Source organism: Taudactylus pleione, unplaced genomic scaffold (genome assembly GCF_031769625.1).
Source record: "Taudactylus pleione unplaced genomic scaffold, aTauple2 ptg000005l, whole genome shotgun sequence".
In the NCBI taxonomy this organism is placed as follows: Eukaryota; Metazoa; Chordata; class Amphibia; order Anura; family Myobatrachidae; genus Taudactylus; species Taudactylus pleione.
In genome coordinates this window covers 27,973,709-27,986,492 of record NW_028284408.1, presented here as the reverse complement: position 1 = coordinate 27,986,492, position 12,784 = coordinate 27,973,709, and the positions used below count along the sequence as shown (strand labels likewise).

Here is a 12,784-nt window from a genome sequence, read left to right as displayed (position 1 = left end):
CATTGATTTCAATTGATTATCAAGTTTTCTATCTAACCTCTTTTAGAGAGGATGCTGCAGGAATGGGCAACGTAGTGCTCCTGATAATCTTGCCACATGAGCATCTATCGTTGGGGGAATTTCCCATTTATCACACACTCCTAGTGCAAATGGTTATCGAGAGGTTATATTCCTTGTGGCATGAAAATGCTTACTAGGAGTATCCCATGCCTTAGACATGAGATTCGACAGCTGCCCAGACTGAGGGGAATAATCCTTAGTCACCGCCTGATGCCTAAAGATTGGCTCCTTAGATACCAATGACACCTACTCTTCCTCCATACGGAGGACAGATCTGACCGCTCTTACTAGAGGGGGACCACCCAACAGGGACTGATGGTCATCTTTCACTGAGCCAGACCCAGAACTCTGACTCGACCTCCTTATCAGACTCTGATACTCAGCCTCCTGAGGCAACACATGACGAGAACCTCTTATGCCCCTGCTTTTTTACTACCACAGGTCTATCCCACCTGCGGAGAGGCTGAAGATGGCAGTATACTCTGACTAGAGTGAGCAGCCAAATTACCCCAACAGGGATTCATGTGCGTACCCCATAGCATGAGGCGCTACAGCAGCCGGAGCCCGTACCTCCATGGTCTTGCTCAGGCGTAATGGCCATCCAAGAGAACTCTGGTGCTGGTGCAGGTGCACCAGATATATTGGATAGCTGTTTGCAACAGTGATTACACAATCCATACTGGTTAACATCCTGGTCCGATAAGCCTGCAGAACAGGACTTACAGGAAATAAGCACTGGAGGGCTCTCATCCTCACCTTTACCTTCAGAAATGACAATGTATAAATGGTATAAAGGTGTACACTATAAATTCAATGTGACTTTATATCAATGAAACAGCCCACACACCTTCAGAGGGATGAGGAGAAACACAGTGATAGCTGTACCCGACAGTTTTGAAAAAATAGGCAGTGTACACACAGCAGCTAGCATACAGTCACATACCATGCATAAATACATATTATTTGCTAAAGCAATATGGACTCTAAATCAACTAGCCAGCCCCGTAGGGGTAATGGTAGGATATAGAGTGTGCTATATGTCAAACCCAAGGGAGAGGTATAGAGAGAGACGGTATACAATCGGGAAACCGGCTGCCTTAATACCGACAGCCGGCTTCCCGACTGTCATATCCCGGCGAGGGTGAAATGCCGGGCATCTAGAAGTAGACGCCTGACATTTCCCCGATGCCGGGAGACCGGCGCCAGGCATCCCACGGGGGGGTTAGATTTAGGGCACCCGGGGGGGACAACTAAGGGTTAGGCACCCCCCCGGGAGGATTAGGCTAGGGGGAGGGAGGGTTAGGCACCCCCCCGGGGGACTTCGATTTAGGCAGCAGGGGGGGGGGGTTAGGGTTAGGCACTGAGAGGGGGGATTAGGGTTAGGCACTGGGGGGGGGAGGTTAGGGTTAGGCAACCCTAAGGAGGGTTAGGGGGTTAGATTAGTTTATACTTACCTTAGCGACGATCTGTCGGGCTTCCGCTACTGGGCTCTGCCAGGAATCAAACCGCCGATTCCGATACCGATTCCAGAGAGAGACAGACCAAACCTCTAAGACCAACCGCTTCAGCAGTGCAGACACTTCACGCGCAGCCACCTTCTATGCGTCTCAACACTGGAGGCGGGGGCCTGCTTCACGCACGATTCCCCGAGAGGAATCGCTTACCCGTCGTCTCCGTGACCCGACTGCAGTCCCGAACCTCAGCGAAAGCCACTAGGCAAGCCACGCTGAGGCCTGCCGAGAACCTCAGGGCATATAGTGGTGCTGGTGTTTCGGCGTCGGCGGAGGTAGGAGTCGTCGCGGTACAGGCGTCTTCCACAGCGCCTGGTACCGCTAAACTCTGAAGTTCAAAAAAAACCCAAAAAACTTAAAAAAGGTAAAACATAAAAGAAAAAAGCCTAGGACTGCCTAGCAGTCCCGCTGCTATAACAGGTGTGTCTTGCCGGGCACCAAACTAAAAAACTGAATGCCTGTGGCTGGGGGTGGGGTATATAGGGAGGAGGACCAGTGCATGCTGGGTGCTCCAAAGCTTTGCAGTTTGGTGCATTGGATGCGATCCAACTACATATCCCAAGGTAGATCCTGTGGACCCTATGGAACCAGACGAAGAAAGGGCATTTTTTTTTAGATACTATTCGCCATTCAGGGCCTTTATGCAATTAGGCTGCGAAAACCCGTTCTCGGCGAAACTTTCGCCTATGACTTAATTTTCGCATTTCTCACTTGTCCCCGTATTCAATTGTAGCGTCTTTTTGCCGGTGCGAAAACGCAATGCAGTGTAATAGGCAAAAAAGTTTCGCCTAGGATTACCTGGCGCAAAAAAGTGCAGAATTGTGGTTTTGGAGTGCAGAGATGCGGAAACCACTCTGCACCCTTTGCACACACCCCTTGACACTAATTGTGTCAAAAAACACAAAGGACTCCCCAAAAAAGCACTTTGAAAATGTGGGGCGAAAAAGTTAAAAAAGTGGGGGTACAAATTGAAATACTAGTGATATAGCCTGGGTGGGGGGGGGGTTTGTTGGTTGCAGGTGTTTGCTGAAGGTGCATTTTTTGCGCATTTTAAAACTTGACTTTAGCGATTTTTAAATATACTTGCATCCATTTTCATGTACCCCAAATTTGACACACTATTTTTTTTTAAAAACAGTGGTAAATATTGTTCTTCACCACTTGCTCAAAGACGCTAAATAGCATCTATGGAGACAATTTAAAAACCCCAAATACCTTTAGTAGGGCTATTTGGGTGAACCCCCATGTCAGAGCATCTTTTGGGGGGTGTCAGGCTGTTTTCCCCAAAAATTACAGGATTATTCGCTGTTTTCGTTTTCACCAGGTCCCATTTTTGCCGATTTGGATTGAATACGGGGATACGCGTGGACGAGCGCAATAAGTTTCGGACCAGAAAACCTCATCCGACGGCGAAAAGTCCGGCAACTGACTTTTCGCTTCAAACTGAATATGGCCCTTAGCCTCTTATAATGAACATAAAACGAAAAAAAGATAAAAGATAAATTGCAATATTCTAAAGTTAAATAAAGTTATCCCTCACAAAGTATGGTACAACATTTGGACAGAAAGTATAGACATGTAAGGCGGATTAAAAAAAAATAGTGATATATGCATTGGGTTTGCATATCGACCATATGCCCCTGCAATGTACCCCCTGGATCTGCTCCGGGCTCGGTTTTGTTACTTGTTTTCTTTTGACATAAAAGATCTCTGCATTTGTCTCTAAATATTTTCTTGAGATATTTTTCATTTTTGTTTATAGTGTGAATGTTTTTGTTATCCTGTATTACTTTATGTTACGATCTATGTATACTGTTTATGTAATGTTTGTGCAAATTCCTCTAGCACTTTGTTTTTTGTTTGCTTGTACAATACAAATATTTTTTAAAAAAAACAAAACTTATATAAAATGGTATTTTGAATTTCAAAAATATACTTAAAACTTTGCCGATTTGCAAACATGCTATAAATTAATAAGCTTAATCCTTCCAGAAAACTGTAACTCAGCACAAACAGCCATAAAAATCAATCTCCTAAAATAGGAAAGCATAAAACATATAAAACAGAATAAATACAGTACCGCATATGCATATTAATGGTTATTTTGTTTTTATTAAGTGTTCAGCAAACTGTTGGCATACGTTGTTTCTGAACATGCTGTGCTTGTATCTACTAGCATAAATAAAATGTGCCATGCTGCTTTGTTGGAGGTGTGCATAATAGAAACACAATCCCTTTATGGTTTATCAAAATTTTAGGTGGGAGGATGTTTTATTCTACAGTAGGGCTGCTCAACCAGTGGCCCACACAATGTAACCAGCAAAGTTGTTTTAAAACTGTTAAAGCTAAATGCAATATATGAAAAATTTCACTTATCAACAGCAAAACCGCAGCATTAAAGAGCTTGTGTCATATTCCAAGACTCTAAGGGGTCAATTCAATTAGGTCCTGTGAGCCATTCTCACGGCGAACCTGCACCGCGAATTGCATTTGCAATGTAGGTGTAAATGATGGGGGACAGGTATGTGGAGGTGAAAACGATGGGGGGCAGGTATGTGGAGGTGTAAACGATGCGGGGCAGTTGGGTGGAGGTGTAAATGATGTGGGGCAGGTATGTGGAGGTGTAAATGATGTGGGGCAGGTATGTGAAGGTGTAAATGATGTGGGGCAGGTATTTGAAAGTGTAAGTGATGTGGGGCAGGTATTTGAAAGTGTAAGTGATGGGAGGCAGGTATGTGGAGGTGTAAATGATATGGGGCAGGTATGTGAAGGTGTAAATGATGTGGGACAGGTATGAGGTGTAAATGATGTGGGGCAGGTATGAGGAGGTGTAAATGATGTGGGGCAGGTATGTAGAGGTGTAAATGATATGGGGCAGGTATGTAGAGGTGTAAATGATATGGGGCAGGTATGTAGAGGTGTAAATGATATGGGACAGGTATGAGGAGGTGTAAATGATATGGGACAGGTATGAGGAGGTGTAAATGATATGGGACAGGTATGAGGAGGTGTAAATGATGGGAGGCAGGTATGTGAAGGTGTAAATGATGTGGGACAGGTATGTGGAGGTGTAAATGATATGGGACAGGTATGTGGAAGTGTTGTGTTGATACGAGAGGGGTTTCTGAACTTGCAGATGAGGTAAAAGTGTTTATTCCAACTTTTTATAAACTTGTTTAAAAACACTACAGACATTTTCCTGTACCCCAAAATGCTTTAAATTTGCTGAAAAACGATAGGTTGTTATATTTTTTCAATCATTAATAAAATAAAATGCAAAAATCTTTAATTTTACACCTTTTAAGAACATCCAGTACTTTCCTTATGGCCACTAACAGTCTTCTATATGATCCTGCTATTACACTTGTCACTTTTTTGGGGTCCAGGATGGTTTCACCAGTTTTCAAGCTCTTTTCCCAGGTTGCATATTGTAGAAAAGTCTCTCAAACCTCCCCTTGAGTACAGCAAATTAGCATTTCTAATCGGACCTTGCATTTCCCAGGTGCACAAATTTACGCAATGTATGCAAGTTTTATGAAACCACCTCGCTTTTGCAAACTGGCTCTAAATTGAACTAGTAATTGAAGATCAGCTCCCTTAGTACAATGATCTCCCCTTAGGAAATCACTAAGGATATTAAAAGTCTGAAAAACACAGCAATGTGTGGAAGCAAAATTTACACTGCAGCTTACTCCAAAACAGTATCATCACCACTAGCCCCCATTTTGATGGATTTATATAATATGTATTGGTTCACACCAGCCGTATTTCACACTAAAAACAAGATATGAAAGGATGCCCATTGTCGCCACTGCTACTTGCCCTGATAATGGTTTTCCCTTGCTACGAAAACGTGCAATTTTTAAATACTTGGGAGTCTAAGCACATCCCAAAGAGCGTGGCACAGTGGCTAGCATTGCTATCTCACAGCAATGAAACCATGAGTATATTTTCACCCAGGGCCCTATATGAATTGAGTTTGTAGGTTCTCCCTGTGGTTGCATGGATTTCTTCACACAATCCAAAATGGGTGTGGTGTAAAAGATTGACAATGTAAAGGTTAACAGTCAATGAGTCGACACCACATGGTAAACATGCAACAGGTTGACTGTTTTTGTAATTTAACTCTAATCCTAACCATCTCCCTAGTGGCTAACCCAAACCCTACCTGGTGGCTACCTCACCCAAGTACCCAAACTTAACCCTAGCCTGACCCTAAAACCTTGCCCCTAGTGCCTAACCCTAACCATCATCCTAACTTTAAAGTAAAAAAATGTGTTGATAATTTTCACAGCCGACCTTTTGTACTTGTTGGCCTACTGCATGTTGACTTTTACATTGCCGATCTTCTATTCGGATACCTCCAAAATATACTGGTAGATTAATTGGCTTCTGTCAAAAAATGTGTGTGTAGGGAATTTAGAATGTAAGCTCTCAGGAGCAGGGCCCTCTTCCCTCATGTGCTTCTCCTTCACTTAATTATACTCTAATTTACAACAGCACCCAACCTTTGGTTACAGACACCATGCTGCTTATCTAAGTGTTATGCAGCAATGTATAAATCATGTATCTGTCCTGCATTGTTTGTACTGTTAATATCTGTTTTCTTGTGTGCTCATTTGTTTATGTACTGTGTAAGGCGCTGCGGAACCCTTGTGGCGCCATATAAATAAAGGATAATAATGATAAGATCCACTGAGGAAGGGACTGATGTGAATGACTAACTATTCTCTGTCAAAGCACCAATTAATGTCTGTGCACTATATAAAATAAATAGGCTTGTCCTCTAGGTAATCTCTATTCTGCTTACAATTACTAAACCCCATATCTCCCTCCTCTCCCTGTTTAAGACAGAACTATTAGAAAAGGCCCTCACCAGACAAATATATAAGCTCTATATAGCAAATCCAGTTTCATTTGGTGGGGTAGGAAGCCTAAGGTACACCTCTCTGCATAAGCATCAGGGGAAGGGGACTTGGGCATTCCCAATATACAAGAGTATAATCTTGTTGCACCCCAATGCACTATGCTATGCCAAAATAAGCGTGAAAATCTGAGGTCACAGAGAGCTCCTAGAAACTTTTTGCCTGCGTTGTCCAGATTCAAAGGACTAATTTCTGTGTTTTACCACAAAAGTAAATAGGAGGATGATATGCGGGAAGTCCTAGACCCAGAGGAGTAGACGTGCTTTATAGAAAAGTGTCCAATTCTCTGTTAAAATAAAACAGAATTCAGACAAGCTCCTATACAGGTGGTAATTAGTCCACACCATACTTCATGCAATCTACCTGGATCAAGGAGGCACCCTGTCCTACATCAGTGGGACTGTCCTAAGACCTATTATGTGAATACATAACCCTCTCCCCCCCCCCCGAATTAAAAAATAAAACCAGCATGTGGACACGAGATCTTGCATCCAGCTTTGTTCAATAAAAATCCGCCTTTGGCAGAAGGATGTTTAGTTTTCACTGGTATCTACTGAGTGATTGGTAGTAGGACTCATTGGTGTAAATCAGAAAGACTTAAATGCATTTAACACATTTTACTAAAATATAAACACAAAGACAAATGTGACACTCTAGATCAGTGATTCCCAACCTCGGTCCTCAAGGCACACTAACAGTCCTGGTTTTAGTGATATCCATGATTGAGCACAGATGGTTAAATCAAAATAACTGAGGTACTAATTAAGTCACTTGTGCTCAAGTATGGCTATCCCTAAAACCTGGACTGTTAGTGTGCCTTGAGGACCGTGGTTGGGAACCCATGCTCTAGATTATTAATACTAGATTATGAATCTCAAAAAAAAAAAAAGTAGTGATTTATAAAAAGATGATTTAAAACCCATTTTTCATTAGAAGTTATATTCCATTGCTTTTATTACACTGCCAAATGTAGTCCAGAAACGATTCCAGTGATAGAACACGTCGTCTCTTACAGAGTTCATCATCATTCACATGGGGTAATATCACAGGAGCCCATATTCATCACCTACCTTTTCTTTCATGTTCTCATATGAGCCTCCTTGTGCCATCACAGTATTAGATTGGACATCAAAGACGAAGCCTATAGGATCTGTGAGGAGAACATATAATAGCATTTATGCAGATATGACACAGATGTATAGTAAGTAACATACAGCAACAAAAGACATACAGTATGAATATATTATCTGGGGAGGGAAGCAAAAGCAACGACAGTGCCTGGAGTACAGGAGGACCGAGGCCAAAGTTTCTCTATCTTATTTTAATAAAGCTTGCAGTGTTTCATACAAGACCGCTCCTCCTCACAAGCAAGTTGATCCAGCAGCAGCTTAGATGACGTAGAATCTGCTGCATGCGTGGCCACACTGTAGCACAACCTGGAAAAACTGGAGCGTTCTCTATCCTATTAACCACGTACATTCCCCTTTCTTTGTTACACAGAGCATGCTCATATCCTGCTCAGCTCTGGCAGAATGTTTGGACTGCCACCATATGAAAGTGTAAATGCAAACAAGCATTTTTACTGTAAAGATCAGTCCATTTACAATACTGGCAGCTACACACTGGCGCAGCTGCTTATTAGAAGTAAATGAGAATGGCAACAGCTGCAAATATGTAGCTCTGATATGTACCATGCTGTTCCAGGCACTGGAGCAGAAATTACAGTTGCAAACTGTATGGCTCTAGGAAAAATATATACATGAATAAATGGAATGTACAGAATGATGTGTGTCCACCATGACATCCTCTGAGGCAGGCTGACATGTTATAGGTAGTGGAGTGGGGTGCTGGAGAGTTGGCAAGCTTCATTTGCAGAAACTGAACTGGTTACACGGGCACTGGGTCAGCATTTTACCTTCATGCTATATAGCTAAGGTCTGGTAGGCTATAATGAACAGGTAAGTTTTCAGAGCACATTTGAATTCCTGCAGGGCTGGCAGACATTCTGATAGGGGAGTTAGTAAGTTACAGAGGAGGGAAGCAACACAGGGTGAAGGAGTAGGAAATTAGCGAGGAGACAAAACAACAGAAAGAGCAGAGTGTGAGAGGTAGTGTGGATGGACATGAGGTTAGAGATGTAGGTGGGGGAGGAGTGTGAGGAGCTTAATCTTAATTCTGTATGGGAAGGGAAGCCAATAAAACGTGATGGAGATAAGAGGTTGAATCAGATCAATGACATAGAAAGACAATAGACTTAAGAGGGAAGAGATGAAGACCAGAGAGTAAAAGGTTACAGTAGTTCAGAAGGGAGATGACAAGGGCATTAATATAATTTGGCAGCCACCAGGGTCAGGAAAGGTCTGAGCCTGGTTATATTACAAAGGATTTAGAGATAGCTTGAATGTGGTGGATTAAGGAGAGTAGTCAAGGATGACAGTCAGGATGTGTACTTGAGGTACACAATAGAAAATGGTGATTGCTAAAGAGTGAGGTAGGAAAAAGGGATCTTGGATGGCAAAGGGGGACATAAGTTAACTCTTAGACATGTTAAACTAATGAAAACACTGGGGCATCCAAGACCACATCGAAAAGAATTAGCTGGAGATGAGGACAATTGTGGAGGGTTGAAAGGCCAGAGGAGGAGGAAGAGAAGTACACTTGTAAATACAAAGCAGAAAGATGGTGCTGTAGAGCGAAGGAGCTGATGAAATCACCAAGGGAGGAAGTGTGGAGAGAGAAGAGAAGGGGACCAGGGACAGAACCTTGGGGAACATCAACCGTTAGGGGAAGACAGGAGGAGGTTATGTTGGAGGTACAAATAGAGAAGGGGCAGTGAGAAAGGTAAATAGACAGCCATGAGAGGGTAGTGTCCCAGAGTCCGAAGTACTGTTGGTTTTGAAGGAGAGGGCTGTCAGCAGTATCACATCCAGTTCACAGGTCAATAAAGAATGAGAATAGTAAATGGATGCTTAGATTAAATGGTGACTTTGATAAAGGCAGTTTCTGTGTAATAAAGGGTGTGAAAACAGAATTAAAGACGGTCGAGTAGGAAGAGTGTTCCTCAGGAAGGTGAAGAGGTGATGGAAGAAAAGTCACTCCAAGAGCTTGGAGGCAAATTGGAGACGATATGGGCTGGCAGTTTGAGAGGAAGAGGAGATGGGAGGAAACAGGGTCAAGGGGGAGGATAGCAAGAGGAGAGGAAGGACTTTGTTGCAAATGACAGGAGAGGAGGAAAATGTAGTTTCAGTCAGCAATAATGTTGTATTTGTGTACTTCACTATGTATTAAACTGAGAACAGCATATTAAACTGATGCCAAGTGCATGACTCTTAAAGCACTGAAGTTGACACAGACCAATTTAACAGACAAGAAAATGTAACACTGAACAGGTCAGTGGCTAATATTTCATTAACTCAACTTTTTTCCCCAAGTGGGGAATAGAAACAGCATAATTTCTACTGTGTACGCCACACAAAGGAGGCTATTCATGAAAGCTTGGAGAGAGATAAACTTGTGAGATAAAGTGCCAACCAATCAGCTCCTGTCATTGTACAGGCTGTGTTTAAAAAAATGACAGGAGCAGATTGGTTGGTACCTTATCTCTCACAATTTTATCTCTCTCCAAACTTTCATGAATAGACCCCAAAAGGTATTGTAGTGGTGTTTTGTCCTATAGGGAAAACAGTGAAACTAACACATAAGCACAGGCAACATTGTAAAACATGGAGATCTCTTGTTGGGGAATGTAGCATATACCATTGTATGCTACATTTTGCTCTGAGCACAATGAAAAGGAAGTAAACCTATTTGTAATGTGAATACCTAGGTTTCTCACTGTACAGCATAACTGCCAAAGTTAGAATTGACGTAGCAGAAAGGCTCCAAGGCTGCTCCTCCTGTCACTGGTGGCATCTGGACACGCACTTCTAGCACAGACCTGACGTTACAATGTATGCAAGTAATACATTTTTCGGTGTACAATAAAGAATACCAAAAAATTACATAAAAAAAACAAAAGCTGGAATCAGATTTGTAAAAAAAAAACTATTAAAATGTAGGTACAAAGCCTTAAACTTGACCAGCAACTCTTCTGAAACCAAATTAGAAAAGGAAACTGGAAAAAAACTAGCATCAATGCAATGTAATTTGGGGGAGGCTGGGAATGATTACATGCCAATTACAGCTCATCATATGTACTGCTACTAAACTGCATGAAGTGTAAAGAGAATAAAATGTGTATGAGGTTCATTTTTACAGAATTGGCTAGCAGCTGAACAGTATAGGCATAGGCTGCCGTCCAGCTAAAGGCTTGCACACTTCACTAGACACAAGACGTGGCTGGAAAAGATGGGAGAAATATAGTTGTAGGAAAGGATTGGAGAAGCACAAAGATAACTAGATCTCACTGTAAAGTTTTCTAACAATAAACAGATGTTCCTAAAATGCACAGCTCTGGAATGTCCAGTACAGCAGCATATCTACTTTTATCCATGCACTTTTACAGGACACCGCTAGCTGCAGTGTTCAGCAACCTCTCGTAAATACAAGTAGTTGTATATTTTAGCAAAAACAAAATGTTTCTATACAAGATATATACAGCTGCCTGTGCACCTGCAATGATCTAATGCAGCAAATATACTACATTGTTTAATAGGTAAGAATGGAATAGGGCAACCCCTATTTAAATACAAAATTGTATTTTCTTTATATACATTACTCATTCACCCTTTTCCATTCAGGGAACAAGTAAAAGGTTTCTGTAAAAATGACATCACAACCTTAAACCAGGTACCTCAGTACATGTATCTGCTAGTTACTTACCAGTATATGAACACTGTACAGTTGCTGATGATCAGCCTGGTGAAACTAGGCAATCACAGTAGCTTGCTGAGAGACCAGGTACAGTACAGAAATTGTGAACAAGTGAAATGTACCTGCTGAGTGCACTGTGCTGTAAAGGAACGTCACATTTTTACAGGACAATGCTTTTTTTAAACCACGCCTCCTCCTGTCAAAAGTTCTCTTTTCCTACCATCACACTGGTCACAGTCAGAAGATAATCCGCACCCAAAGTAAGCACAACTATCCCTCATCATAAACGCATAGCATGCTGGCTGACGTCAATTCAGCTGGGAGGAGGCACGGCATGGACTTATAAAACACTGGACTTGGTAACACAGGTTCAACTCCAGCTGCAAAACCTTGCATATTAGAAATTATTTTATAGCCATTTTCTTCCCTTACAAATTCTTTTAGCATAACTGCAGTAAATAAATGTGAATCCTTCCTACTGCAAATATTAAATAACACTTCTGATTGGATCACAGTTACAAGGTTGTAAAAATTACAGGTATTTATTGTGGATTGACAAAACTCCTTTGTTAAATGTGGCAGTATAAAAATAACCTAACAGGGCTAATAAAAAGATCAATTAGAGGTTGACAAAAAAAGATGGGGTGCCTAACAGTAAATGCCCTCCGGGGGTGCCTAACCCTAACCCTCCCTCCCCCTAACCTCCCTGGGGGGTGCCTAACCCCAAGTCCTCCCTGGGAACCCTAAACCTCATCAACTGACATCAGCAGTGATGTCAGTGGGGAGCTTCCTGCTCGATCAGAGCAGGAAACTCCCTGGGGCTTGCGGTTACAGAGACCCAACCTTAGGGTCTCGTGGCAAGCCACGATGGTCGCGATGGTCTTGACCATCGCGACCATCAACCTGGTCGGTTGCTAAAGCTGTGGGTGGTAACCCACAGCTTAGCTAGCGAACAGGAGGCCGCACTTCAAATGGCAAGCGGCCGCTCGCATTTTGCGAGCGCCTCTGAATGAGGGCCAATGTCAGATAAACTCCACCACAGGGCAATCCTCTCCTAAGGTGCCAATGGCTATGGGATTACTAGAACCAGTGGCAATAAAAATTACAATATAATAGAAGATTGATTCAATTAGTTTTGCACCCGCGATACTTTTTCGCCGACATAGCGTGTTTTGGCAGCGTAAAATTTCCGTGCGTGTCCCCGCTATTCGCCGTATTCAATTCCAAAAGACGCGAAAACACAACCCGGTGAATGCAAACCAGGCAAAAAGTTCTGCCAGAATTGGGGATATCAGCCTGACACCCCCTAAAAGATGCACTAACATTGGGCATCAATGTACATGCCCCCGTATAGCCCTAATAAAGCTATTTGGAGTACTTAAGGTGTGTCAATTTCTTCAAATTAGAATCAAGTGGTGAAGAATAGCATTAAGCCTTTTTTGGTGAAAATAAGTAGTCCTGTCAAATTTGGGGTAC

General features: G+C 42.4%; 1 protein-coding gene across 2 annotated transcripts in view; it reads right to left on the bottom strand.

The window, feature by feature from the left end:
• The window catches only part of SPATS2 (spermatogenesis associated serine rich 2), a 127,284-nt gene that overhangs the window by 33,570 nt on the left and 80,930 nt on the right, over positions 1-12,784 (bottom strand). For both annotated transcript variants that reach the window (XM_088448996.1, XM_088448997.1), the window contains exon 3: positions 7,567-7,646. In XM_088448996.1, coding sequence (XP_088305122.1) covers positions 7,567-7,646 — 80 coding nt within the window. The remainder of the gene's footprint in view (positions 1-7,566; positions 7,647-12,784) is intronic.